At 42.9% G+C, this 27,749-nt stretch overlaps 1 protein-coding gene across 1 annotated transcript in view; it reads left to right on the forward strand.

Moving 5' to 3' along the window:
- The window catches only part of NFE2L3 (NFE2 like bZIP transcription factor 3), a 40,276-nt gene extending 17,380 nt beyond the window's left edge, over positions 1 to 22,896 (forward strand). Inside the window, exons 2-5 of the mRNA XM_066239484.1 lie at positions 10,745 to 10,912; positions 15,369 to 15,452; positions 16,490 to 16,573; positions 21,134 to 22,896. Coding sequence (XP_066095581.1) covers positions 10,745 to 10,912; positions 15,369 to 15,452; positions 16,490 to 16,573; positions 21,134 to 22,375 — 1,578 coding nt within the window. The 3' untranslated portion in view covers positions 22,376 to 22,896. The remainder of the gene's footprint in view (positions 1 to 10,744; positions 10,913 to 15,368; positions 15,453 to 16,489; positions 16,574 to 21,133) is intronic.
- The last annotated feature ends 4,853 nt before the right edge of the window (positions 22,897 to 27,749 follow it).

Genomic DNA, 27,749 nt, shown 5'->3' on the forward strand with positions numbered 1-27,749 from the left:
AAAAAAAAAAAAAAAAAAAAAAAAAATATATATATATATATATATATATATATATATATATATATATTATTTTTGCCAATCTGACCAAAAAAGGTATAATTTTTATTTCATTCACACTGGACGGATATTGTAGTTTTGGCTGTCGTCATTTTGTTATTTGACAATCTAAGAGAAAAGAAGTCAGTGCTCCTGACCAATAGGTATTGCGTGTCTGAGGCACACCTGTCGAAATCGCCGTGCTACCTCACCACTTCCACCTTACTCTGTTAGAAGCAATTCGTGTCCAGCCCCCACTCAGCGGGAGGGGAGCTAGGCTTAACCTATTGAAGACAAAAGAGTGTCAAATAATTGGTAGACATATTTTAAAATCACCTTAATGTTCAGGGTCCGTTTCTACTTTTTAAAAACACCACTGAAAAATAAGAATAGATATATTTGCGACCCAAATCCTCAAATACCTTGTATCCACTTGAAATACCTTGAAATTAAGGCTCTATTTATCTTGTCTTTTCAAGTCAGTCCTGCCATTGGGGCTGTGGAGTTCATGCTCTGTTGTCTTCTGTGGACCTTGCTTTGCAGTTACCTGTCCTAAATCAGTCCCTGAATGAGCATACTCTGGTGTCCCTCATCTTCAAAACAAAACACTACTCCGACCTGACCAGGTGGTGGCGCAGTGGATAGAGTGTTGGACTGGGATGCAGAGGACCCAGGTTCGAGACCCCGAGGTTACCACCTTGAGCATGGGCTCATCTGGTTTGAGGGGAAAAAAACAAAAAAAAACCTCATCAGCTTGGACCCAAGGTCGCTGGCTCAAGCAAGGGGTTACTCGGTCTGCTGAAGGCCGGTGGTTAAGGCACATATGAGAAAGCAATCAATGAACAACTAAGGTCTCTCAACGAAAAACTGATGATTGATGCTTCTCATCTCTCTCTGTTCCTGTCTGTCCCTGTCTATCCCTCTCTCTGACTCTCTCTCTGTCCCTGAAAAAAAAAAAAAAAAGAATCTCCCCTCAAAACACCACTCCAACCCATTTCAACACTTCGTAGCCAAAATTCTTGAAGAATTGACTGTACCCTGTTTCCGCTTTATCACTTCCCCTCCCCCCTCACACGGTATCATTTGGCTTCCACTCTAAACTGATTTTTCGAAGGCCACCAACAGCTTCTCTATTGCCAAACCCAATGGATCAGGCGTCCCCAAACTATGGGCCTACGGGCCACCTGCAGCCCCCTGAGGCCGTTTATCCACACCCTCCCCCTGCCACACTTCCAGAAGGGGCACCTCTTTCATTGGTGGTCAGTGAGAGGAGCACTGTATGTGGTGGCCCTCCAACGGTGTGAGGGACAGTGAACTGGCCCCCTGTGTAAAAAGTTTGGGGACCCCTGCATGGATACTTTTCTGTCCTTACTTGTACGACCTCCAAGCAGCATTCAACACAATCAACCATGCTGTCCTTCTTGAAACACTTGGGTTCCTAGACATGGCTGCCCCCTGGCTCTCTCCCCACCCTCCCTCCTCACTTCCTATCTGCCCCAGTCTCTTGGCTGGCTTCTCATAATGAATGTCGCAGTGCTGGTGTTCAGTCCTCTTGCTTTGTACTCTCCTGCTGGAATCGCATTAGTTCTTGTGTTTTTTGTCTGCTTTTTTTATGTTGGTCTGTTCCTCATTTATACTTCCAGTTCAAACCCTAGCTCTAAATTCCAGATTTTTCATCTCACCAGTGTAACGGATATGTCTACTTGCCATCTCAAATTGAACGTATCCCAAGTGGAAGAACTCTCTCTGTTTCCCTTTTAAAACTGTTCTTGACCCTTGGCTGAGTAGCTCAGTTGATTAGAGCATCTTCCCCATATGCCAAGGCTGCAGGTTCAATTCGCAGTCAGGGCACATACAGGGAATCAACCAATGAATGCAAAAATAAGTGGAACAACAAATCAGTGTTTCCCTTTCTCTCTCAAATCGATAAATTAAAAAAAAAAAGTTTTAACTGTTCTCTTATAAGCATCTACCTAGTTATTTAACCCAGAAATCTGAGAGTTATTCTTTTTTTTTTAAACGAATAAGGTTGTAATTTTTTTATTTTATTTATTCATTTTAGAGAGGAGAGAGAGAGAGAGAGAGAGAGAGATGGGGGAGGAGCTGGAAGCATCAACTCCCATATGTGCCTTGACCAGGCAAGCCCAGGGTTTCGAACCAGCGACCTCAGCATTTCCAGGTCGACGCTTTATCCACTGCGCCACCCCAGGTCAGGCCAGTGAGAGTTATTCTTAATCCTTCCCCCTCCTTTACTTCCCATTCCCAGTCCATCATCAGTCCCTAGCTATTCTTTCTCCACAATACAGCGTGGGTGCTTCCACTTCTCCACAGAGACAGTCCTTTTCCCCAGGCTGCCATCCGCTCTCCCTTCAGTTATTGCAACAGCCTGTCTGGTCTCCCACCTCCACTCCTGCCTTGCTGCCGAGACCGGATAGGAGGAAGTGAGTAAGAATGATCTCGTGCCACCACTGATCAATAAGAACAGAACTAACACCCAGCAGAGAAATAGGTAAGGCCACGAACAGTTCACGGAAGGGGAAATACAGATGCTTTTCAACTTGTGAAAGATGTTCAGCCTCGTGCTGATAAGAGAAAGACAAATTAAAATGATGATGAGATGCCAATGTTCATTTACAGATAGACACTTTAATTTGCTGTTGGTAGGACTTGAAATTATCACAGATATCTTTGAAGGGCCGTTGGGTAGAAGCTAACTGATAAAAATATGCATATATCTGTTGATCCAGCATGAATTCTAGAAGTTTACGCTGCTTGCACATGTGTGCAAAGAAGTGTTTATGAGTACGTTTTACTACTGTTTGTTATAAGGAAAGATGGAAACAACTAAATGTCCATCATTAAGATGCTAATTAAGTAAATTATGGTAACAGGCAAGTGAGTACAGTATGGATATTACTGTCCCTTGAATGCATTTCTGTCTTTGCTGACACCTTTCCTATTGCTTTAGATCTCATCTCCCCGAGAGAGGGCATCCCTACCGGCCACTCTTTCTACAGTAGGTCCGCTCTTCTTTCTCTTGCCGTAGAACTTGCACGGTTATTTTGTTAGCTCGCCTGTGTTTTTGGCTCCCTCTCCATTTAGAATGTAAGCTTAAAAAGGGCCATCTGTGAGTTGTTTTCCTTTTCTTTTTTTTTTCACTATTGTATCCCCAGTAGTTCTCATGGCATTTAGCAATCGTTTTGATTGAACGAATGACTAAAAAATATTGCCTGGTGAATCTCAAATAGAAGTCCACATGTCATCCTTACCCGTGAAACGTTAAAAACATTCCATTAACAGATATAACCTGCAGCATAGGGAATATAGTCAATCCTATCGCCCTGCCCGGGTAGTTCACTTAGTTAGAGCATTGTCCTGATTCACCAAGGTTGTGCGTTCGATTCCTGGTCAAGGCACACAAACGAATCAACCAATGAATGCATAAATACGTGGACCAACAAATTGATGTTTCTCTTTCTCTCTCTCTCTTTCTCTAAAATCAATAAATAAACAAAAATTTTAAAAATAATATTGTCTGTATGATGTGATGGGTACTAGACTTATCAAATTGATCACTCTGTAAGTTGCATAAACGTCTAATCACTGTTGTATAACTGAAGCTAATATAACATTGTACAGTAATTGTAATTGGAAAAAAAATTAAAGCATTATAATGGTGCAAACTGAAAAAAGCATCTCATTAAATTCAAGAGCAGATAAGAATGTCTGGTGTGATGATGTGATTTAAATATTTACTTGGGCCTGACCAGGTGGTGGCACAGTGGACAGAGTGTTAGACTGGGACATGGAGGACCCAGGTTTAAAACCCCGAGCTCACCAGCTTGAGATTAAGGTTGCTGGCTTGAGCAAGGGGTCACTCGCTCTGCTGGAGCTCCCCAGTCAAGGTACATGTGAGAACGCAATCAGAAAGCAATCAATGAACAACTAAGGCATTGCAGCGAAGAATTGATGCTTCTCATGTCTCTCCCTTCCTCTTTGTCTGTCTCTGTCTATCCCTCTCTCTCTGTCTCCGTAAATATATATATATATTTGGTCTTTAATCCCCTTTCAGGCCTAGAGCTCTGAAGTCTTTGAAATTTTCTAAATGTTCAGAGCAATGGGAGCATCTTTTATTTATTTTTTTTAGAGAAAGAGGGATAGACAGTGACAGACAGACAGGAAGGGAGAGATATGAGAAGCATCAGTTCTTCATTGCGGCGCCTTAGTTGTTCATTGATTGCTTTCTCATATGTGCCTTGACCGCGGAACTCCAGCAGAGCGAGTGACCCCACACTCAAGCTGGTGACCCCTTGCTCAGGCCAGTGACCTCAGTTTCGAACCTGGGTCCTCAGCATCCCAGACCAACACTTGATCCACTGCGCCACCACCTGGTCCCAGGCAGGGGAGTATCTTTAATATTGGTTGGGGTTTATTTTGTTGTGAGTTGTTTTTTTTTTTGGTTGGGTTTTTTTGTCTTCAGTTTCTCAAATAGCTCCAGGGCCATAAAGGGAATGAGAGTGTCTTACCATTCATATCAAGCCCCTTTCAACCACAGGTGACTTCTGTTAATGAGGTGACTTTTAGAAAGCCCCTAAGGATGCCCCCACACCTCCCCTGGTTGCCGGGGCAACCAACCATGTGATTAGGAGGTTGGAGCTTCAGTCCCAGACCTCTGGGCCAACTGAGAGGATAGTTACATCGTAACTATCGCCAATGCCAGTGATTTAATCAATGGTGCCTCTACGATGATGGGCATGGTTACCTATCCAAAAGGACGGGGTTCAGAGAGCTCTCCTGAGTTGGTGACCGTGTGGAGGAGCTAGAAGACTCATAACCCTTCCCACGTACACCTCTCTACTCCTGGTTCCGGAGTTGTAGCCTTTCATGGTAAAACTGTAATCTAGTCAATAAAACGTTTTCCTTAAATCTGTGAGCCACTCTAGCAAATTAATGGAACCCAAGGAGGAGGGGGGTCTTAGAAACCTCTGATTTATAGCCAGTTGGTCGGAAGCAACAATGATCTGGACTTGGCATTTGGCATCTGAAGGTGGGGATGGGGCAGTCTGATAAGAGCTAGCCCCTACTCTGTGGGACCCGATACTATCTCCAGGTAGATAGTGTCCGAATTGAGCTAAATTACGGGACACTGTTGGTGAGGAAAAAATTTTCTTCCCTTCTAGGTTCTTTGGCTGATCTGATAAATTGATATAAGACAGATTAACAGGAGGTAAACAAAAGTTTAATAACATGTATACCTCCGGTGTGCATGGGAGAAACCCAGGAAAACTGAGGCTGTAGTTCCCTTGGAAACGGCCTAATAAGCCATCACCTTAAATACCATCCTCAGCTGAAGACAAAAAAGGCATTGGGGCAGGGGGAGTCAGTTTTGGGAGGCTTCCAGGAAAAGTACAGAGAACAAGGGTAAAGTTGTTATGCAGTTTTAAGTCATTGCCCTCTCATTTCATTAGTTTCTAGACATTGAGTCACCCCCCTCTTCCTGGTACAGTGAAGGAGAGATACCCTTACACCTGGAGATCTCTCTTATACAAGTAAAAGCCTCTTACAAAGGGTAACTTCTACTTGGTTTCACAGCTTCCTTCAAACCTGCTTCTTCTTAAAAATAACCAGACTACCCCTGGCTGGATAGCTTGGCTAGATAGCTTGGTTAGTTAAAGCATCGCTCCAATTTGCAAAAGGTTGCTGGTTCGATCCCCAGTCAGGGCACATACAGAAACAAATCGATGTTTCTGTCTCCCTCTCAACATCCTCTGTCTCTCAAATCAATCAATAAACTTAAAAAAATGATAATTAGACTAAAATAATTCTATGCCCAAGAGACATATATCGAGGTGGCAAATTCTGCTCCCCTAGAACACCCACCTGTGTCTCAAAATTGCTTGGTGTGTGGAAAATCCACACATTTGTTGTCAGAAGTGAGTTAGCATTCTAGTTGAATATTGAGAATAAGCACAGTGTTTTCTTTTACATCAGGTAGAGCCATTATTATTGAACATTTAATTCTAGAAGCATAACCAAAGCAATTAGACAAGAAAATGAAATATGAAAGTTAAATGTCAGAAAGGAAGAGGTAAAAATAATTATTAAAAGCAGTTGATACGGCCTGACCTGTGGTGGCATAGTGGGATAAAGCATAGATTTGGAACACTGAGGTCGCCGGTTCGAAACCCCAGGCTTACCTGGTCAAGGCACATATGGGAGTTGATGCTTCCTGCTCCGCCCCCTTCTCTCTCTCTCTCCTTCGTTCCCTCTCTCTGCTCTCTGAAAATTGAATAAAGTCTTTAAAAAAAAAACAAAACAAAAATAGCAGTTGATACGACTATTCACTTTGGTAGGAAAAGTATAGTTTAACAGAAATTTTAATGGAAGAATTGTTATGGAGGAACCTTTTGCTGTGGGCCTTGGCCAAAGTGGTTTTGCTATGTAGGAATTTTTAGGATAACTTTTTTATTTAAATTTGTAAGAATAGTATATGTCCTTTACTCAGATTTACCTATTGTTAACATTTTGTCCCATTTGACTCCTCTGTTTTCCTAGTGATACTTATCTCTGTATATAATTCCTTTTGTCCTGAAACATTTAAGAATGAATTGAAGCCATTGTGTTCCTTGGTACCCAAATACTTCAGTGGGTATTTCCAAAGAATAATGATTTTCTCTATAATCAATTATCAAAATCGAGAAATTTACCATGAATCTAAGAATCTACTGTCCACATTCAGTTTTCTCTATTGCCCCAGTGATGCCCTGTACAATGACTTTTTCTCCTGGCTCAGCATCTGACCCAAGACCACCTATTGAAGTTAGTTATCAATTCTCTTAGTTGCCTTTAATCCAGAAAAAATTTTCTCAATCTTGTGATTTCTTGACCTTTACATTTTGTAAGAGTATTAATCTGTTGTTTTGTAAAATGAACCCAATTTTTATTTCTCTGATGTGTACTTGTGACTACAATGAGATTATAAAATTTGGGCAGTAATACTACAGAAACAGTAATGTGTCCTTATCCATATCATAGCAGGAGGCACATGATGTTGGTTTATCTTCATATTGTGGTGATAGATTTGAGCGCTTGGTTTAAATGGTGTTTGCCAGGTTTCTCTTGTAGGATTATTATTTTTCTCTTTGTAATTAAAAAATAATCTGTGGGAGATGCTTTGAGACTAAATATCTTGCTTCTCATCAAATGTTTACTCCCTAGTTTTAGCATTTATTGATGATTTTTTAAATTCCATCATTCTTCTATATTTATAACTTGCATTCTACTATAAGAAGAGATTTCCTTTTTTCATTGCTTGTTGATATTCAAATGGAGTCACTGATTCTTTTAACACATTTAATGAGGTATGATCCATTATTATATGATAGGCTTTTTAATTTAATTGAATCTTGCAGTACGAATTGTGGTCATAGAGAATTTCTCTGCCTTCAGTTCTTACATATTTTTGTTGCCAAACTCTCATACACTCTAAAAAAATATTTCCCACAAAATAGTCTTCCAGACTAAAGTTAACTTGATCTGTTTCCTTATGGGCTTGATCGAGTTCTTAGCTCCCTGTTGATGTTTGCTCTAACACTATAGATAACATAGTCTCATGCAAGTTCATGTGTGCTGAATTAACTCACATATTAAAATTGACTAAGAGTACCTGGCCTCCTGGTTTTAAAATAGACCATATGATTTGGAAATTAGAAGCTCCTATGCCCACCAACAGCATATCTGTGAACAAAGTCAAGTGCCTTGGGAATCCAGAAGTTTGAATTGATCTCAGGTTTAACCAAAAACAAAAAAATCTTTGCCATAGTAAATAGTCAAAGAGCAAAGACCTTTTCCTTCCTTCCCCAAATTTAGATAGGAGTCAGCATTGTAATTGCAGGAAAGTGCAAGACTGTGACATCCCACCCACCAGAAGTCTGATCCCTACCAAAGTCTTAAGATGTTGTATGTAGGAGTTGATCTGTTCAACAAGTACCTGTTAAGGGGTGAGATAGAGCTGGTAAATGCTGTGGGGGGGGGGGATTTTAAAAGAAAAGTGCAATGGTAATATTTGAATAGGGAGCTAAAGGAAGCCACAGAGTGAAAGGTTGGGGGAGGGGAGAGAGAATCGATCAGAGTAGAGGTGGGAGAGTGCTTGGTGTGCCCGAGGCTGAGCCTGGGCCCTGGCCATATTGAGTGATAGTAAAGATGAAGGATCAACAAAGCAGTAGTTGGTGAGTGAGGTGGGGAAACGAAGAGAGAAGGTACTTGGAGGCCAGGTGAACTGCCTGTTTCCAGGAGGGGGAGTACTAAGGGGATGTTGCTGATGGGCCATGGAAGGTGAGGGAGAACTGGCCACCTCTGGGGGGGACCCTGATGAGCTGTTTCAGTGGAGTCATGGTGGGGACAGCATTCTCATTGGAATGGATTCCAGAGAGAATGCACTGACTCTAGATGACTGGAGGATTTTTCAGAAAATGGAATGGGATCTAAAGAGAAATGTAGCCTGACCGGGTGGTGGTGCAGTGGATAGAGCATCAGACTGGGATGCAGAGGACCCAGGTTCGAGACCCCGAGGTCGCCAGCTTGAGCATGGGCTCATCTGGTTTGAGCAAAGCTCACCAGCTTGGACCCAAGGTCGCTGGCTCGAGCAAGGGGTTACTCGCTCTGCTGAAGGCCCACCGTCAAGGCACATATGAGAAAGCAACCAATGAACTATGGTGTCACAAAAAAAAAAAACCCTGATGATTGATGCTTCTCATCTCTCTCTGTTCCCATCTGTCTATCCCTCTCTCTGACCTCTGACACACTCTCTCTCTCTCTCTGTTCCTGTAAAAAAAAAAAAAAAAAATCTAAAGAGAAATGTAGGCCAAGGGAGGGGATTTTAAAGATGGGTGGTAGAGTTGTGTGTTAATAGGCCGATTAGCCGGGAAACAATTATTGGGGCAGAAAGGAGGGTAAAGGAGCAGGAACGAAGCGATCAGGTGCACACAAAGACAGATTGATGGAGGTGGGACCCATACTGACAGAGTCAAGAGGGAGGCTGAGTATCCGACCTAAGACGAGGTGAACAGAGAAGCAAGGAAATAAGTGGCCCCAGCACATCAGCTTCCTCCCTGCTTGGACTCCGCGTGCTTCTGGCTGGCATTTGTGGATTTTCATTCCTTTGACCTTCACATGTTTGTTTACAAGAACAACATCTCTGGTTTAGAGGGGGGTATTGCTGTCCTTTGAGTTAGTCCAGTGTGCTTTGTTGTTGGAAGGGAGAAATTAAAAATAGATCCTTTGAAAGACTTTGAGAAGTCTTGGTTAAACTACGGGGGTGGGGGGCAAGGATTATACGGTGAGATTTTAATGTAATTGAAAATATCAGTATATACAGTTTATGCTAAATGGTAACTTTAAATATTTAGATATGTAAATTTTCTAGCCTTTTAATTATTTAAGTCTCCTCAATTAAAGTAAATTAAAAGGTGGCAGGAGTCATTGGGGTAAATAAGCATAGTTGAAAATATCTATGGAGATGTTAGTTTTTTTTGTTTTTTTAATTTTTTTTTAATTTTTTTTATTTTTTACAGAGACAGAGAGAGAGTCAGAGAGAGGGATAGTCAAGGACAGACAGATAGGAACAGAGAGAGATGAGAAGCATCAATCATCAGTTTTTCGTTGCGCATTGTGACACCTTAGTTGTTCATTGATTGCTTTCTCATATGTGCCTTGACCGTGGGCCTTCAGCAGACCAAGTAACCCCTTGCTCGAGCCAGCGAGCTTGGGTCCAAGCTGGTGAGCTTTTTTGCTTAAACCAGATGAGCCCACGCTCAAGCTGGTGACCTCAGGGTCTTGAACCTGGGTCCTTCCGCATCCCAGTCCTATGCTCCATCCACTGCGCCACCGCCTGGTCAGGCGAAGATGTTAGTTTAAACTTGGTTGTTAACTTTATTTTCTTGGAGTAAAAATATAATTATCGGCTTTGGCCTGATCGCTCAGTGGCTAGAGTGTCATCCCTGCTAGCAGAAGCTGCGGGCTCAACCTCTGGTCAGGACACTTTCGAGATGCAACCAATGAGCACACAATTAAATGGGACAACTAAGTAGAACAACGAGTTGATGCTTCTCTCTCTCCTTCTCTCCCTTCCTCTCTCTCTCTCCCAAATCATTGGAGAAATTAAATAAATTTATATATGTGTGTGTGTATATATATATATATATATTTTTTACCTTTTGCCTGTATATAAAAGAAATACATGTTTGTTGCAAAATATTGAAATAGTACAGAAATGCATAAAATGAAGTCAACGCATTTTAAGCGCCCTGCCCCAGCTGATCCTACCTTTCAAACAGAACCACAGTTAATACTTCTGAATTTGTCTGTGTATTTCATCAGTGTTTGCTTCCAAATTAGCTGTTTGATCTGTTTTCAACTGCAAGCAACATTGCTTTCTAAATCTAATCAAATTTGCAAGCTCAAGGGCTTTATAATTCCTGTTATCTAAGTTATACAGATTAGAACAATCTGTCTCACAGTGAGTTCTTAAGGACAAGATTCCAGACTGAGCTTCGTTTCAGTTAAACATTTCTTTGAGAATGAAACGTCAGTCTCAGCTCTGAGTTGTGTGTTTTCATGATCATTGAGCAGTAAGTACAATGCAGTTTTAAAGATTGTTTGACTTATTGGATGGATTTCTACTTAGCGCATTTTTTGGGTACTTTTATAGGAGAATGAGGTATTAAGAGCTATTGGTCACAGTTCCCAGCAGGAAGAAAATGAGCAAAGAGTGTTAGCCCAGAAGGAAAAGTCACTACAGCAGAAGAATGAAGATGAAAATAAAATAGCAGATAAGCCTGAGTGGGAGGCGGAGAAGACCACTGATTCTAGAAATGAGGTAAGCATGTCAGAATATCCCAGCCTCAACATTTTGGTTGTAGGCTAGTTTATAAGACTTTTTCAATTTGTGCTGAGCTTGAATTTTGTATATAAGTATGACCAACTATAAGCAGATGTGATATATGAAAAATAGATGTTTTGTGAGAGTGTTTATTTGATTTATAATGGCATCCACTCATAGAATTAGTTATCTCTGGATAAACTCAAGCTGTGTGTGTGTGCACACACCTACACACCTCTGGAAACTTACTAGCAGATTTTGTTGTGTTTGCCGTGGCAAGGGATAAAGAGAGGACCGGCATCCCGTCCCCAGGAGTCCTCTCCCTGCCACCTGCAGGTAAGTCACCTTCAGTGCCAGATGGGACTTGTGCTCAAACCCTCATTCAGTCTCCCACTGGGCCGTGCTCCATGGGCATCCAGCAGCCCATCTGGTACCCCCGGTCTAGACTACAACCAGGCCTAGCGGGGGGACAGCCTGCTTGACTCCTCTGATTCTAAGCACACTCTTGGGCAGTGGGAAGAGTTGTGGGGAGATGACTCCAGGAGGCAGGCTGATGGGATGGATTCTTCCTGCAGCCTGGGTTTTACCCTTCTCTTAGCTGGGCCATACTCAGCCCTCTGAGGTCCTAGCCCTCAAGCCTGGCAAATAAACAAACAAACAAACAAAAGATGGGCGTGGAGCTTCCACAGACTTGAAACCACTTACCAGTCCCCCAGGAATGCGCACCTTTGAGGGTCCTGCCCTGATGGTTTTCTCAGCCATGATTTCCCCAGTGGAGTTGGGGCTGTGCTGTGAACATCCTTGGAGGATGGAAGGGTACCATGCCTTGGTCCTTTCCAAACAGCCCATCACTATCTCCTTGACCACAAGACATTAACATACTACATCAGGCCCTGGCCAGTTGGCTCAGTGGTAGAGCATCGGCCTGGCATGTGGAAGTTCTTGGTTCAATTCCCGGCCAGGGCACACAGGAGAAGCGCCCATCTGCTTCTCCACCCCTCCCCCTCTCCTTCTTGTCTCTCTCTCCTCTTCCCCTCCCACAGCCAAGGCTCCATTGGAGCAAAGTTGGTCCAGGCGCTGAGGATGGCTCCATGGCCTCTGCCTCAGGCGCTAGAATGGATCTAGTAGCAACAGAGCAACACCCCAGATGGGCAGAGCATCGCCCCCTGATGTACATGCCAAGTGGATCCGAGTTGGGCACAGGTGGGAGTCTGTCTGACTGCCTCCCCGCTTCTAACTTCAGAAAAATACAAAAAAAAAAAAAAAAAGAAAGAAAGAAAGAAAGAAAGAAAGAAAGAAAGAAAGAAAGAAAGAAAGAAAGAAAGTACTACATCATTGACAGAGTGATATCAGAAAAGAACTTGGCTCTCTTTGCCCACCCACTGTTCCCACCCCTGCAGGCTGTTCTGTCCTGTTCTAGGAGAGCCAGTTCTTCCTAACACCTGGAGTGAAATCCAGGGCAGTCCCGGGACTTCCAGATAACCAAATAAAAATCTCACTGGTCATCGCACTGCAGCAATTGGTCAACAACATAATCCATAATTCATTGCTGTTGAGTGTAATTCTCAAAAGCACTGAATGAGCAGAAATTCAGCTTCTTTCCCTCCTGACTCATCTGCCACAGCCTCAAAGCCTAGCCAAGGTGGAAATATATATGTGTGTTGTTACCCAAAATTTTTATTTCATGCTAAGATTAGTAAGAGTCTGTCTTAAGGAAAACTGACCACTTCCTGGCAATCTAAATCAAATTTAGGTAGGTATGGAATATGTCTTTTGGATTATTAATTATAGGAATAGCTGGTTTGTTCCACTTTTTGTGCAAGATCTGTACCCAGGTGAGCAGAAAAAATTAAACAATTAGACTAAATTCTGTGAAAACAAATGTCTCAAAAATTATTCTGTATAATCTCTTAAGTGTGGTAGACAGAACTCTGTTGGTTAGTGACTTCAGAGAGAATGATGCCCACAGAATGATGTCTCAGAAAGAAGGTACTTGTCGAGATTCTGAAGAGAAGTGAATGAGGTTAACAGATGAGGGCAGGTTTAAGGGAAAGAGGAACAGGGGGGCTCCCAGGGACTGGCAACAACACGAAGCCATTACCACCGTCAGGACCATCGAGGACCGGGGGAGAAATTGAGCTCACTGCGAGCTGGAACTGATGAGCTGAGGCTGTTGTCTGTGAGGCATTCGGTTACTCCTCCCTTCTCTTGGCCTTTGTCTCCTGTGCAGCTAATCAGAGGGCTGGATCGGTAGGGGCCAGCCCCTCAACCCACCATCTCAGGCAGAGAGGAAGAAGGAACAGGCAAAAGATTTAATGGAACGCATTTCTGACTAGCCTGAAGGGAGCGGTCTGTCCTTAGTTCATTTTAAGCAGCATGCTCCTCTTACCCTACTTCCACATTCTGAATAGCAAGGCTTTCTTTTCTGCAAATAATGTTACTAACCCAGCATTACGGGGTGCAGATCTGTGCTATTATCTATTCTCACATACCTGTGGCCATCAGCAAATTTTGGTCAGCGATTGGCCTGAAATAAGCAAGTCTGGGGTCGTTAATGGAAGTGCTGGAACGCTTCTGAGATTTCTTCAGAAATGATGAATCCTTTCAAACAACAATTCAGTTAGCAGAGAAGTCCACTCTCCACTAAGAACGCATTGAAAGATCTTGAAAACATGGCTTCCTACCCAAGGTGTTTGGTGGAAAAGGAAACCAAGTATTTGTGTACACATAAACCTTAGTCCAGCTGGTCTGAATCTTCAAGAAAGGGAACCCTAGAGTAAAAAGTTAGCAGTGGGAGTGGCGCACTGCGCACATCAGGCATGTAAACACTGGCCTGTAACGACAATATCCATGACATGCCAACGTCAGTGATCTGGATAGAATATAAGGCGGAATATTTTTAGTGGAACTCAAGAACAAGAAAGGAAAAGTCTACAGATAAAAGGAACAAATAAGGGACTCAAATCCACAATTTAAAATAATCAGGTGGCAAACTGAAGAACCTCAAGGAAGAACTGGATCCAGATGTCTTGACAGACTGGGATTGAACGGATGGGACATGAGGTCTCAAGCCCCTGCCCAGAGCCACCCGAGTTCCCTGATCAAAGGCTCTTCAGTTCAGTAAATTGGGGACTAGGATAATTCTAGCTACCAGATAAGAGAAAGCAAAAAAGCTATCTACCCTTTAGAACACTGAACCCCAAATGGGCCCCAAAGCCAGGCACAGAGTCTGATCCACACTACCATTAGCATCAGGGATCCTGAGCCAAAAATGCAAAGTTTAGAAATGGAGGTAAAAATTGTTCCTGGCAGAGAAAAACACAAAACTGCCCTACAGTTAGTTGGTAACCCTTGATATGTGGGATTCATACAGAAATGGCTCTCAACAAGGATGAGTTCTCTAATAGTCCCAGAAGAGATCAGAAAGCATGAAGGAGAAGCAGTTTTCGAAGTTTACAGCAAAACATTTCTGAAATTAAAATGATCTTGTCACTCAGATTAAAGGAATACAGAATTACAAGCAGACTAAATACAAAGTCCCAAACATATCCAAGCGAAATTGCTGGACAACAAAGAATAAGGAAGAAAATCTTTAAAGTTACCCGAGGATAAAAAGATTGGTAATAAAAAGGCAGATTGCAAACAAATCAATAGTAATAAATGCCATAGGACAGTTACTGAGGGAAATATTAAACCTGATCATTTTACCAAATTAATTCCCACTTAAACATGAAGGCAAAATAATTCCAAGCTACAAAAACTAAGATTCTACAACTAGCCTGATGAGTAGTGGCACACTGGGTAGAGCGTCCACCTGGGGCACTGAGATCCCAGGTTCGAAACCCTGAGGTCGCTGTCGGGTGGAGCCCCCTGGTCAAGGCACATATGAGAAGCAATCAATGAACAACAAAAGTGATGCAACTATGTGTCTGTGCTTCTCCTTTCCTGTCTCTCTGTCTCTCAAAAATAAAAACTAAGATTTTACAACTTGAGGAACTTCTCTAAAAAGAGCTATCAAAAGAGTTATTTCAGTAAGAAAGGAACTAAACCTTGAAGTCAGGAGATGACTCAATGGTGAGTCAAGAAGTTGGTGCAACATTCTGGTACATCTAAATACACATTTGACAGTCAAGTTACTTAATTTTGTAGCAAATGTGGAGGGTTGGCTTGTGGAGGGGCAAAATAAGGTGGAACTAACAATTCTAGCCAAAAAATATATAAAGATGTTTAGAACAAGCATAGGGGAGGAGTTTGGAGTTGAAGGTTCTTATTTAAGAAAAGATATGAGGATATGGAGTACCTAAAAGAGGGATGTAAAAAAATCCAAGATAGGGATGAAAATCCAGCATGGAGGCAAGACCTGGTTGTCCTTTCAAGATAAAACCTGCAGCCCCAGGCAACCATTTCAGTCTTCTCATTGAGTGGATGATGTGCCTTTTCTATTTCTCTACAGAGACATCCAGACGGGACCGACGCATCTTTCTCTCTGGAGGACTTGCTTCAGTTGCTCTCATCACAGCCTGAACATTTACTGGAGGTAATTGGAACCGTGGCTTTATTCTTGCAGCAGAATATCTGCACTGACTTCTCTGTGACTTTTATACCTGGATGACATAATTTAAATATTTATATAATAATTAATATCTGACACAGTATTTAAGCACATGGACTTAGGATTACTTTTTTTTTTTTTTTTTTTTTTGCATTTTTGCATTTTTGCATTTTTCTGAAGCTGGAAACAGGGAGAGACAGTCAGACAGACTCCCGCATGCGCCCGACCGGGATCCACCCGGCACGCCCACCAAGGGCGACGCTCTGCCCACCAGGGGGCGATGCTCTGCCCATCCTGGGCGTCGCCATGTTGCGACCAGAGCCACTCTAGCGCCTGAGGCAGAGGCCACAGAGCCATCCCCAGCGCCCGGGCCGTCTTTGCTCCAATGGAGCCTTGGCTGCGGGAGGGGAAGAGAGAGACAGAGAGGAAGGTGCGGCGGAGGAGTGGAGAAGCAAATGGGTGCTTCTCCTGTGTGCCCTGGCCGGGAATCGAACCCGGGTCCTCCGCACGCTAGGCCGACGCTCTACCGCTGAGCCAACCGGCCAGGGCAGGATTACTTTTTCTAGAGGCACTTCAACTTTGGGGAATTGGCCAAATATGCAACACTCTTCCTCAAAGGTAATAATCACAAAGGTCTCATCAAATTTATAGAATGCATATTGAGTCAAAATTGCAGTAAACATTTGACAAATTAAGGCATAACTTTATTTTTCTGATAGCATTTCTATCTTCAATATATTTTCTTGGTCTGATGCACTTTAGGAAAAGAGACCGCCTTCCCCGCACCCAACCAACACTACTTCCCTATAGCCGTCAATCATCCATGATCCTCCACAGTGTGGATGCAGCCTGCCTCCAGCTAGGAGGAGAGTTGCACCTTATAAAGTAGTGAAATACAGCAAGATCCTAACGTTAGAATGATCTACTAACATGAATTTCAGTAGCGCAGTCATTAACTGCGTGGTCCTTTTACAACAGTCTTTTAATTGAGTGGGTGATGGACCTTTTCTGTTTCTCTTCAGAGACATCCAGATGGGACTGGCGCATCTTTCTCTCTGGAGGACTTGCTTCAGTTGCTCTCATCACAGCCTGAAAATTCAGTGGAGGTAATTGGAACCGTGGCTTCATCCTCGCAGGAGAAGATCTGCACTGACTTCTCAGTGAATAAATGTGAACTTTATGCCTGGATGACTTGGTTTAAATATTTATGTAATAATATCTAATACATTATTGTTCAAGCACACAGATTTAGGATTCCTTTTTTTTTTTTTTAAAGCACACTGTATTTTTTATAGAAACACTTCAACTTTGGAGAATTATACAACACATTGAATCAAAATGGCAGTAGACATTTGACAAACTAGCATAGCTTTAATTTTCTGATAGCATTTCCATTTTCATTATACTTTATTGGTCTGATTTACTCGGGGTTTTTTTGTTGTTTTTTTAGCAAGAGAGAGAGAGGCATTGAGACCGAGAGGGACAGATGGGGACAGACAGACAAGAAGGGAGAGAGATGAGAGCACCAATTCTTTGTTGCAGCACCTTAGTTGTTCATTGATTGCATTCTCATATGTGCCTTGACTGAGGGGCTACAGCTGAGCGAGTGACCCCTTGTCAAGCCAGTGACCTTGGGCTCAAGCCAGTGACCTTGGGCTCAAGCCAGCAACCGTGGGGTCATGGCTATGATCCTACACTCAAGCCAGCGACCTGTGCTCAAGCTAGTGAGCTTGCACTCTAGCCATATGAGTCCGCACACTCGAGCTGGCGACCTCGGGGTTTCGAACCTGGGTCTCTGCATCCCAGGCTGATGCTCTCCACTGCGCCACTGCCTGGTCAGGCTACTTTTTTTTTTCTTTTTTAATTTTAAATCATTTTAAGTCATGTGCCTGATTCCATACATAGTTACTAAAATATTGACTATTTCCCTATGCTGTACCTTACATGCATCCTCATGACTGTCTGTAACAATTTGTGCTTCTTAATCCCTCCACCTTTTCACCTATCCCAAACCCTCTACCATGGCAGCCACCAAAATTTTTTTTATAAGTCTGTTTCTATGGATAGATATGCACTTACTGCCATTTTATATATAGTTCACTTTTTTTTTTTTTTTTGTATTTTTTCCAAAGTTAGAAGCAGGGAGGCAGTCAGATAGACTCTGGCATGTGCCCAACTGGGATCCACCCAGCATGCTCACCAGGGGGTGGTCCTCTGTCCATCTGGGGCATTGCTCCATTGTGACCAGAGCCATTCTAGCGCCTGAGGTGGAGGCCATGGAGCCATCCTCAGCACCTGGGTCAACTTTGCTCCAATGGAGCCTTGGCTGCGGGAGGGAAAGAGAGAGATAGAGAGAAAGGAGAGAGGGAAGGGTGGAGAAGCAGATGGGTACTTCTCCTGTGTGCCCTGGCCAGGAATTGAACCCAGGATTTCCACATGAGGGCTGATACTCTACTGCTGAGCTAACCTGCCAAGGCCTGTCATTCTTATTTTTTATCTACTATTTCTTCCTCTTAGAGAAAACCCTTGAACATTTCATGTAATGCTGGTTTGGTGGTGATGAACTTTAGTTTTTTCTTGTCTGGGAAGTTCTTTATATGTCCTTTGATTCTAAATGATAGCTTTCCTGGGTAGAGTAATCTTGGTTGTAGGTCCTTCCTTTTCATCAGTTTGACTATATGTTGCCACTCCCTTCTGGCCTGAAGAGTTTCTGTTGAGAAATCAGCTAACAGTCTTATGGGAGCTCCCTTGTAGGTACTAACTCTCTTTCTCCTGCTCCTTTAAAATTCTCTGTTTTTTGCATTTTAATTATGTGTATTGGTGTGGGCATCTTTGGCTTCATCAGGTTTGTGACTCTCTGTGCTTCCTAGACTTGTGTGTCTAATTCCTCCACCAGGTTAGGTAAGTTTTCTGTCATTATTTTTTCAAATGTTTTCAATTTCTTGCTGTCTTCTCCTTCTCACACCCCCACGATGCGAGTGTTGGTACACCTGAAGTTGTCCCAAGACTCCTTATACTGTCTTCAATTTTCTTGGATTAATTTCTCTTTTTTGCTGTTCTGATTGGGTGTTTCTTGCTTCCTCATATTCCAAATAGCTGCTTTGATTCTCAGCTTGATGTACTCTACTATTGACTCCTTGTAAGTTATTCTTCATTTCAGTTAGTGTGTCCTTCATTTCTGACTGGTTCTTTTTAACGGTTTCTGTGTTCTTTTTAAAATACTTCCTTTTTTTTTGCTGGAGTTTTCACTAAATTCCTTGAGCATCCTTATAACCATTGTTTTCAATTCTGTATCTAGTAGTTTGCTTGCCTCCATTTTAGTCAGTTCTTTCTCTGGAGATTTCTTCTGTTCTGTTCATTTGGGACCTGTCTCTTTGTCTCTGCATTATAGCTGCTTGCCTGTGTTTGTTTCTATGTATTGGGTGGAGCTGCTACATCTCCCAGATTTGGTAGAGTGGCTTTGTGTAGTTGTCCTATAGGACCCAGTGGCACAGCCTCCCCAGTCACCCCACCTGGACGCGCCAGGTGTACCCATGTGGGCTGTCTGCACTGACCTGTTTGTCATTGAGACTTGTTTGCTGTTGGCATCTCTGGGAGGGATGGGCCCACTAGGTTGGTCAGCTGTGAGGACTGCTGCGACTGCAGCTGAGGAGCTGCTGTGCTTGTTGACCCTGAGGAGCAGGACTTGTGTCAGTGAGGCTTTGGTGCTCACAGAATCCTCCCCTTGGTGTGGTGCCCGCGGAGATGGTAGGGTTGTACGCTGTGGTGGTCTGAAGGCTGTCCACCAGGTGCACTGACTCTGAGAATTCTTGGGAGGTACAGTGTCAGCTGTACCCTGCCTGGGGTCACCTGGAATAAGATACAGAACGATGTGCAGATGGCTGTTATTTGTGCTGGGCTTGATGGTGCCCAGGAGAGGCCAAGCTGTGAACCAAGGCCAGCTGCCGCTAGTGCCTGACGTGGAGCCACTTAACAAAGGGAATGGGGTATGCAGAGGCCAGATGCTGCTTGTTTGAGAGATTTTCGGAAAGTCCAAAGCATGAGTCTAGATGGGCCATTTGTATAGAAGAGTCACTGAAGCCTTGGACATACAGCTCAGCTGGTTAGAGCATCATCCTAAAGCGAAAGGTTGCTGGTTCCATCCCCAGGTAGGGCACATACAGGAATGGCTGGATGTTTCTCTCCCCCCACCCTGCCATCTCTCTCCCTCTCCCCACTCCCCTTTTGTTGAAATCAATAAATTTTTTTAAAAAGCCACCGAAAGAGGCTTAAGTGGGTCCACAAATTGGATGGGGCGGGTCTCAGGCAATCACCTAGGCGAGGTGAACAGTGTGAGCAAGGTTAATGGATACTCAGCTGTGGTGCCCGCCTGCTGGCTCTGTGTCTGTGGTGGGGGCTAGGGGGTGTCTCAGAAAAGGAACAGTGGCTTCTGCCAGCCCTTTTTGTCTGGCAGAAAACCGTCCCCCAGCTCTTGCTTTGATGCCCAACAGTTGAGGTCCTTCCTTCCCGTATGTCCTTGGGAACTTCCAAGTTGCTGCCCCAGCGCTGAGGGTCAGAGGGAGTCTGAGTAAATCCATGTGTGGGTCCTTCCAGAGGAGCCGCCTGGGACTGCCCCAGCTCTCCGTCTCAGCGTAGCCTCCTTCCCGTATGCCCTTGGGAACTTCCAAGTTGCTGCCCCAGTGCTGAAGGTCAGAGGGAGTCTGAGTAAATCCACGTGTGGGTCCTTCCAGAGGAGCCGCCTGGGACACAGCTCTCCGTCTCAGCCTAGCCCCCACTGGTTTTTACAACCATACGTTCTGGGGACTTCTCTTTGTCACTAGAACTCTGAGCTGGGGGGCCTGGCATCACGCCGGGACCCCCTTGTTCCTTACAGGGAACCTCCCCAGCCGAGATACGCCTCCTGATTTTAAACCACCACACATGGGTGTGGGAGCAGCAGGTTCCACATCTCCACCACTTCTATCGGTCCAAATGCGGTTTCTTCTTTAATTCCTCAGCTGTGCTTCCATTTAGCCAGATTTCAGGCTGTTCTGAATGGTGGTTATTCTGTAGCTGTAATTTTGATGTTGTTGTGGGAGGATGTGAGTGCCTCCTTTACCTATGCTGACACCTTGACCTGAGGTCTGATTTACTTTAAAAAAAAAAAAATAGACACCCCCTCCTCCTCCCAGCAACACTCCACAGAATGGATTTAGATTGCCAACAGCTAGGATTAGAGTTGCATCTTATATAGCAGTAAACCACAGTAAGATTATAACAGTAGAATAATAACAAGACTAGCTTTCTACTAACTTAAGTTTTCTAAGTAGCTATGATATTGGAAGAATTCACTTCCCCAAATAGAGCATATTCTGATTCGGGCTCACATCATGTATTGACCTGCTTGTATTATTTAACTGGGATTTATTTTATTTATTTATTTATTATTTATTAATTATTATTTATATATTATTTTTATTATTAACTGGGATTTATTATTATTTTATTATTATTATTTACATATTATATATTATCATTATTAACTGGGATTTATTATTATTCCCAAACAACAGCATATCCCTACTTACAGAGGAAGGGACAAAAGTCAGGAAAGAAAATGCTGTATTAGGTAACAACTGCTGTTGAAACTGGATTGTATATTAAAGTGCTTTTTCCCCCTTTTTCAGGGCATCTCACTGGGAGATATTCCTCTTTCAGAAAGTACCAACGATGGCATGAATTCTTCCGCATATTACAATGTAAATTTCAGCCAGGCGATAAGTCATGACGTGAATCTCCATGAGGCCATGCTGCTGTGTCCTGACAGTACATTTAGAAGAGATCTTGTGGAAAGGACTTCACAGCCACAAGAACCATTTCTGCAGTTAAATTCTCATCCCACCAATTCTGGAAGTAATTTGACAGGATATTTTCCCCCTGTTGACCATCAGATAAGGAATCTAACAAGCCAAGACCTATATGACCTTGATATAAGCATATTTGATGAGATCGATTCAATGTCTTTGGCTACAGAAGAAAGTTTTGATCCTATGGAAGTTTCTCACCTTTTTGAAGAACCAGATTCTGATTCTGGGGTGTCCTTAAATTCAAACCACAATAGCACTTCTGTCACCAAGTCTGATCCCTCTATGTGTGAAGGTGCTATAGGTTCCAGTAACGACCTTGAATCTCTTTCCCACCATGCTTTAGAAGGAGCTGTAGGAGGCTACTACCCAGAGCCCAGTAAAATTTGTCACATGGGTCATAGGGGTGATTCTGGTTTTCACGGGGACCTTGCATTTCAACATATATTCCATAATCACACTTACCACGTACAGCCAAGTGTACCAGAGTCCACTTCTGAATCTTTTTCATGGCCTGGGAAGTCACAGAAAATAAGGAATAGGTACCTGAATGACACAGACAGAAACTTAAGCCGTGATGAACGCCGTGCTAAAGCTCTGCACATCCCTTTTTCTGTAGATGAGATTGTCCACATGCCTGTTGATTCCTTTAACAGCATGCTAAGCAGGTACTACCTGACAGATTTACAGGTGTCACTCATCCGTGATATTAGACGAAGAGGGAAAAATAAAGTTGCCGCTCAGAACTGCCGTAAGCGCAAACTGGATATAATTTTGAATCTAGAAGATGATGTGTGTAATTTGCAAGCGAAGAAGGAAGCCCTCAAGAGCGAGCGAGCCCAGTGTAACAGGGCTATTACCATGATGAAACAGAAACTGCATGGTCTTTATCGTGACATTTTTAGTAGGTTAAGAGATGATGAAGGCAGGCCAGTCGATCCAAACCAGTATGCTCTCCAATGCAGCCGTGATGGAAGTGTTTTGATCGTACCCAAGGAACTGGTGACCTCTGGCCACAAAAAGGAAACTCAAAAGGGAAAAAGAAAAAGTGAGAGAAGAAATTAAAAATGGACTGATTCTATTAATACGTATAAAGTAGTAATGTTCAGATAATACATGGATCACAAACCATTGAAATTGCTTCAAGGTTTAGCTCAAGTGTTACATAAGTATCTTTTAAGTACTGCTTGAAGGCCAGTTAAGGCTACATATGGAAGCTTATATGGACAGGGTTAGGACATCAAGCTCAGACTTGTGGGAAATCTGGGGAAAGCCCCAACTATCCATGAAGTCCTCCTGCATTATATGCACAATTTATAAATATGTACAAAGAGCAGGCTGACATGAAAACTTGATGACTATCCATTCACCTTGGTGGCCACTTTTTAGTAAGATGGGCAAAGATAGCAAACTGGATGTAACTGCTTTTAAATGTATTTCAGTTTTTGACTTGAGGGGCAAGGTAGGCTTAACATTCTCAGTTTGTTAGCACTGAAGTATAGTGAACTTTTTGAAAGCTATTTTAATACTTATGAGTACTTAAATTATAACTTTTTCTCTGGAAATAAATTTTATACTTGAATTTATTTTTAAAAGTTAACTTTTCTCTTTATACAGAAATTCTAAGCAAATTTACCTGAGGTGTTTTTCCTCCATAATACCCCCATTCAGGAATACAGGTAACGATCTAGCAAATAGGATAGCATATTAGACCTGACCCAAACTGAAGTCCATACAGTAGTACAGTGGTACCTTGAGGTACGAATTTAATTCGTTCTGTAACTGAGCTCTAAGTCAGTCAACTCGTATATCAAACTGCCGATACTGCAGCAGCTTCCCGAATCACGACTCGTATTGCGGAATTTCGTTGGGATCTCAAACAAAAATATGGATGAGTCACAGCTCATATCTTAAAAAAAAATTCGTATGTTGGTCTGTTTGTATCTCAAGGTGCTACCCACGGTAATGCCTCAGTTTTCATTGACTTCAGTTATCGTCAGTCAGTTTTGGTTTTCACTGACTTTTTCCGCAAAAAAATTTGTTTAGGTGTTTTTTTTTTTGTTTTTTTTTCATTTTTCTGAAGCTGGAAACAGGGAGAGACAGTCAGACAGACTCCCGCATGCGCCCGACCGGGATCCACCCGGCACGCCCACCAGGGGCGATGCTCTGCCCATCCTGGGCGTCGCCATGTTGCGACCAGAGCCACTCTAGCGCCTGAGGCAGAGGCCACAGAGCCATCCCCAGCGCCCAGGCCATCTCTGCTCCAATGGAGCCTTGGCTGTGGGAGGGGAAGAGAGAGACAGAGAGGAAAGCGCGGCGGAGGGGTGGAGAAGCAAATGGGCGCTTCTCCTGTGTGCCCTGGCCGGGAATCGAACCCGGGTCCTCCGCACGCTAGGCCGACGCTCTACCGCTGAGCCAACCGGCCAGGGCTTGTTTAGGTTTTTGTTGGTTGCCTCGGATTCTGTTGGCATGCCCACGTGACCTTGCTGCTAATTTTGTGAAAACATAGGGTGATCCATGCATTCTCCTGCTCAGTGTGGCGTTATTTCTCATGTGAGCATCACCCTGCGAGTCTAGCCAAACAATTCCATTGCTATCCAGTGTTTTTGTGCTTTTTTTTTATTGATTGCGAGTGCTAATACTACAACTACATGTAAGTGATCACTGCATATACAACATTTGGTGTAATATGTTTTTGCTATGTGTTTTGTAGTGTCTAGAACGAATTAATTGGATTTACATTGATTCATATGGAAATACTTGCCTCGGTTTTCATCGGTTTTGGATTTTGCTGATTGTTTTCAGATGAATTATTGATGAAAACCGAGGCATCACTGTATAGTCTGTTAAACTGATCAGGGAAATCCTCACTTGGATTTAACAGAATACCATATGAAATAAAAAACTGTAAGTGGTCCCTGGCAGGTTGGCTCAGTGGTAGAATGTCAGCTCGGCGTATGGAAGTCCCAGGTTCGATTACCGGCCAGGGCACACAGGAGAGGTGCTCATCTGCTATTCCACCCCTCCCCCTCTCCTCCCCCCCCCTCTTTCTTTCTCTTTCTCTCTCTCTCTCTTCCCCTCCTGCAGCCAAGGCTCCATTGGGGCAAAGTTGGCAGGGGCATTGAGGATGGCTCCATGGCCTTTGCCTCAATACTCTAGAATGGCTGTGGCTGCAGCAGAGCAATGGCCCAGATGGGCAGAGCATCGCCTCCTGGTGGGCATGCCAGGTGGATCCCTGTCGGGTGCATGCCAGAGTCTGTTGGCCTCCCCGCTTCTCACTTCAGAAAAATAAAAACAAAAAAAATTAAGTGGCCAAGCTGTACACCATGGTGTCAAAAACAATAAACGAAGCTTTTAAAAGGGTACACGGCTTTACCGGCTGAAAACAAACCTCAACAAGTCACAGGTTTTATTTGTGTTTTTTTTTGTTTTTTGGGTTTTTTTGTATTTTTCCGAAGCTGGAAACAGGGAGGCAGTCAGACAGACTCCCGCATGCGCCCGACTGGGATCCACCCGGCACACCCACCAGGGGGCGATGCTCTGCCTATCTTGGGGTGTCACTCTGCCGTAATCAGAGCCATTCTAGCGCCTGAGGCAGAGGCCATGGAGCCATCCTCAGAGCCCAGGCAAACTTTGCTCCAGTGGAGCCTTGGCTGTGGGAGGGGTGGAGAAGCAGATGGGCGCTTCTCCTGTGTGCCCTGGCCGGAAATCGAACTCGGGACTCCTGCACGCCAGGCCGACGCTCTACCACTGAGCCAACTGGCCAGGGCCTAAGTCACAGGTTTTAGAGATAGAACAGAGCTACCTGTGTATAGGGAAGTAACTCCTGCACAGGTAAAGGCAGCCTGCAGAGATGACCTCACATCCATAACACTGACTTCACACCAAAAAACTCACATAGCTTCATGTGAAAACACTGTAAGCCACACATGAACACAAACCAAAAGTAGGGGAAGAATCAATACATGAACACAGTCTACAATGAAAGAACTGGAAATACTGAAACCATGTGAAACAGGACAGAAAGAAACAAGTGCACAGGAACTTGAAAAGTCATTAATCCTAGAAATAATGGCATTGAAATGCAAATTAACATGAACACTGTGAGTCTTTTTATGAGGTGGTCAGCTTTTTCTACCATGAGAAACATTTGCCTAACGTAGACATCACAAGTCAAAGCATTGTCTTGGGTTGCAAAAATGCAGTGTTTTATAAGTGGATTTTTATAATAAAATTTGTCTCCATTTTACATTGGGCCTAGGTATTTTTTCATGCTCTAGATTTTGCTACGGTAATGCTTCTAGATACAGATGTCACTTTTCTGATCAGTTTTGTACAATTAATCACTTTAAATGTTGATAGGCTAGCTAGTTGCCAAGGAGTACTCCCTAGATGTTTTAACCTTTGGTATGTAGATTACAGCTTCAGGGAACTTTAACACAAAAATTATTTCAAATACACAATACTAATTTACATAGTTTCAAAACTGTTAGTATCCTTACTTATCAAATATTGTCTAGTAGACTCCCCAAATGCCTGCAACTACAAAGACCACAATGAAATAGAGGCAGACATCAAATTGGCAAGGAAAAAAGGGCACCTAGCAGAGCACTAGGACTCGAGGCATTTCTTTTTTGAGTATATTTTATGATTTGGGTTGCCAAATTTATATGGGTACTGAGCACATCTGGTTACATTATCTGATAGTCCTACCATCATTTTCTTTTCAGATTGTTCTATAGAGGCTAGTTCACTAACGTCTCACTTTTTAAACCCTTCCTCGTTTACAGCGGATGTTCATGCCTAATGCTTTTTTAAAAATTTGATTTTATTTTGCTTACATAGATTCAAGTGTCCCACCGAATATATCTCCCTCCCCCTGGCCCCCATGTTCCCCTTGAAACCCTCTTTGACCCCTCCCTCCAACACCCTCTCCCCTTCCCTCCAGGATTTGCTGCCCTGCTCTCTATAACACTGTTATGTATGTGTGTGTGTGTGTGTGTGTGTGTGTGTGTGTATATATATATATATATATATATATAATTTCATTAATCTGTTTCCCTTCTCTGATCCCATCCTCTCCTCCCCGTTCCCCCTGACCTTTTTCCCTCTGGTCCCTTTGATCGAGGCATTCTTAAAGAAACTATAAACTGAGTCTCTAGAAGACATTTTTGTGCATTGTAACCAAAGACCAGTTAATCAAACCTCCTAATTTCCTGACCACCGTACACAGCAAATCAGATTCGGGATAGGTAAATTGAAGCTTCTTACTCAACAATTATTGATAATCCAGTTTTAGCAGTGGAAATCTGACTTGACTCTCAACTCCCTATTTAGATTAAGGAATTGATACACAAAGATTGACCAAACTGTTTTAACTAGTTCAATAGTCTTAACGTGCAGATTATCCTGAATTGAGGGATAGAAAAAGGATCTGGTCTCTTCAGCTTCAGACCTTAGAACTGATCGTTTTCAAAAGGCCAAGTTCTGGTTGAAGTTGTATGCATTTTACTGAGTGTAACTGTTAAACCAAGCTCTTCACTTATTTGACCCATTATTTAATAGCTAGACCAGACCAGTTAATCTTAAGTAGCAGACTTAAAAAAAAAAAACTTGAAACAATTCCATCAAAATAAGGTTCGTGCAAAATGTGTTTCCAGTTATTTAGTATGAAGTTTAAAAGCAAACCTCAAGGGAACCATTAAGATCTAGACCAGTGGTGGTAGTCAACCTGGTCCCTACCGCCCACTAGTGGGTGTTCCAGCTTTCATGATGGGCGGTAGCGGAGCAACCAAAGTATAAATAAAAAGATAGATTTAACGATAGTTGTTTTATAAAGATTTATTCTGCCAAACTTAGCAAAAATCCGACATAAAATACTTGAGTAATTATTACTATATGCTTTAACTTGCTGTAACTCTGCTTCCCTACTTCATAAATCACCATTTCTGTGAAACTGGTGGACAGAAAATTTTACTAACATAAAAAAGTGGGCGATAGGTATAAAAAGGTCGACTACCCCTGATCTAGACCCTCAACTGAGTACGTTTACTCTTATACTAGAGTTCAGCCTTGAAGTATTTTCTAGTAGACAGCTTTTCTTTTCTGCATTTGCAATGGACTGACCCAATCCTAACTTTAAATTTCTTTTAACATAAAATTTACCATCCCCCCCCCACACACACACACTTAACTGTAATATCGCTGAAATCATCCATCATAATTGTTGGAAAGTGCAATGGGGCGGACTACCAGATGATAAGCATCTCATTTCCTTTCAGTAACCATCAATACCCCACTGAACATCCTCACCGTTGAGATTAGATTTTTTTTTTTTTTTACAGGGACAGAGAGGGATAGATAGGGACAGGAACAATGATAAGCATCAATCATCAGTTTTTCACTGTGACACCTCAGTTGTTCATTGCTTGCTTCCTCA

This window comes from Saccopteryx bilineata, chromosome 7 (assembly GCF_036850765.1).
Source record: "Saccopteryx bilineata isolate mSacBil1 chromosome 7, mSacBil1_pri_phased_curated, whole genome shotgun sequence".
NCBI lineage: Eukaryota > Metazoa > Chordata > Mammalia > Chiroptera > Emballonuridae > Saccopteryx > Saccopteryx bilineata.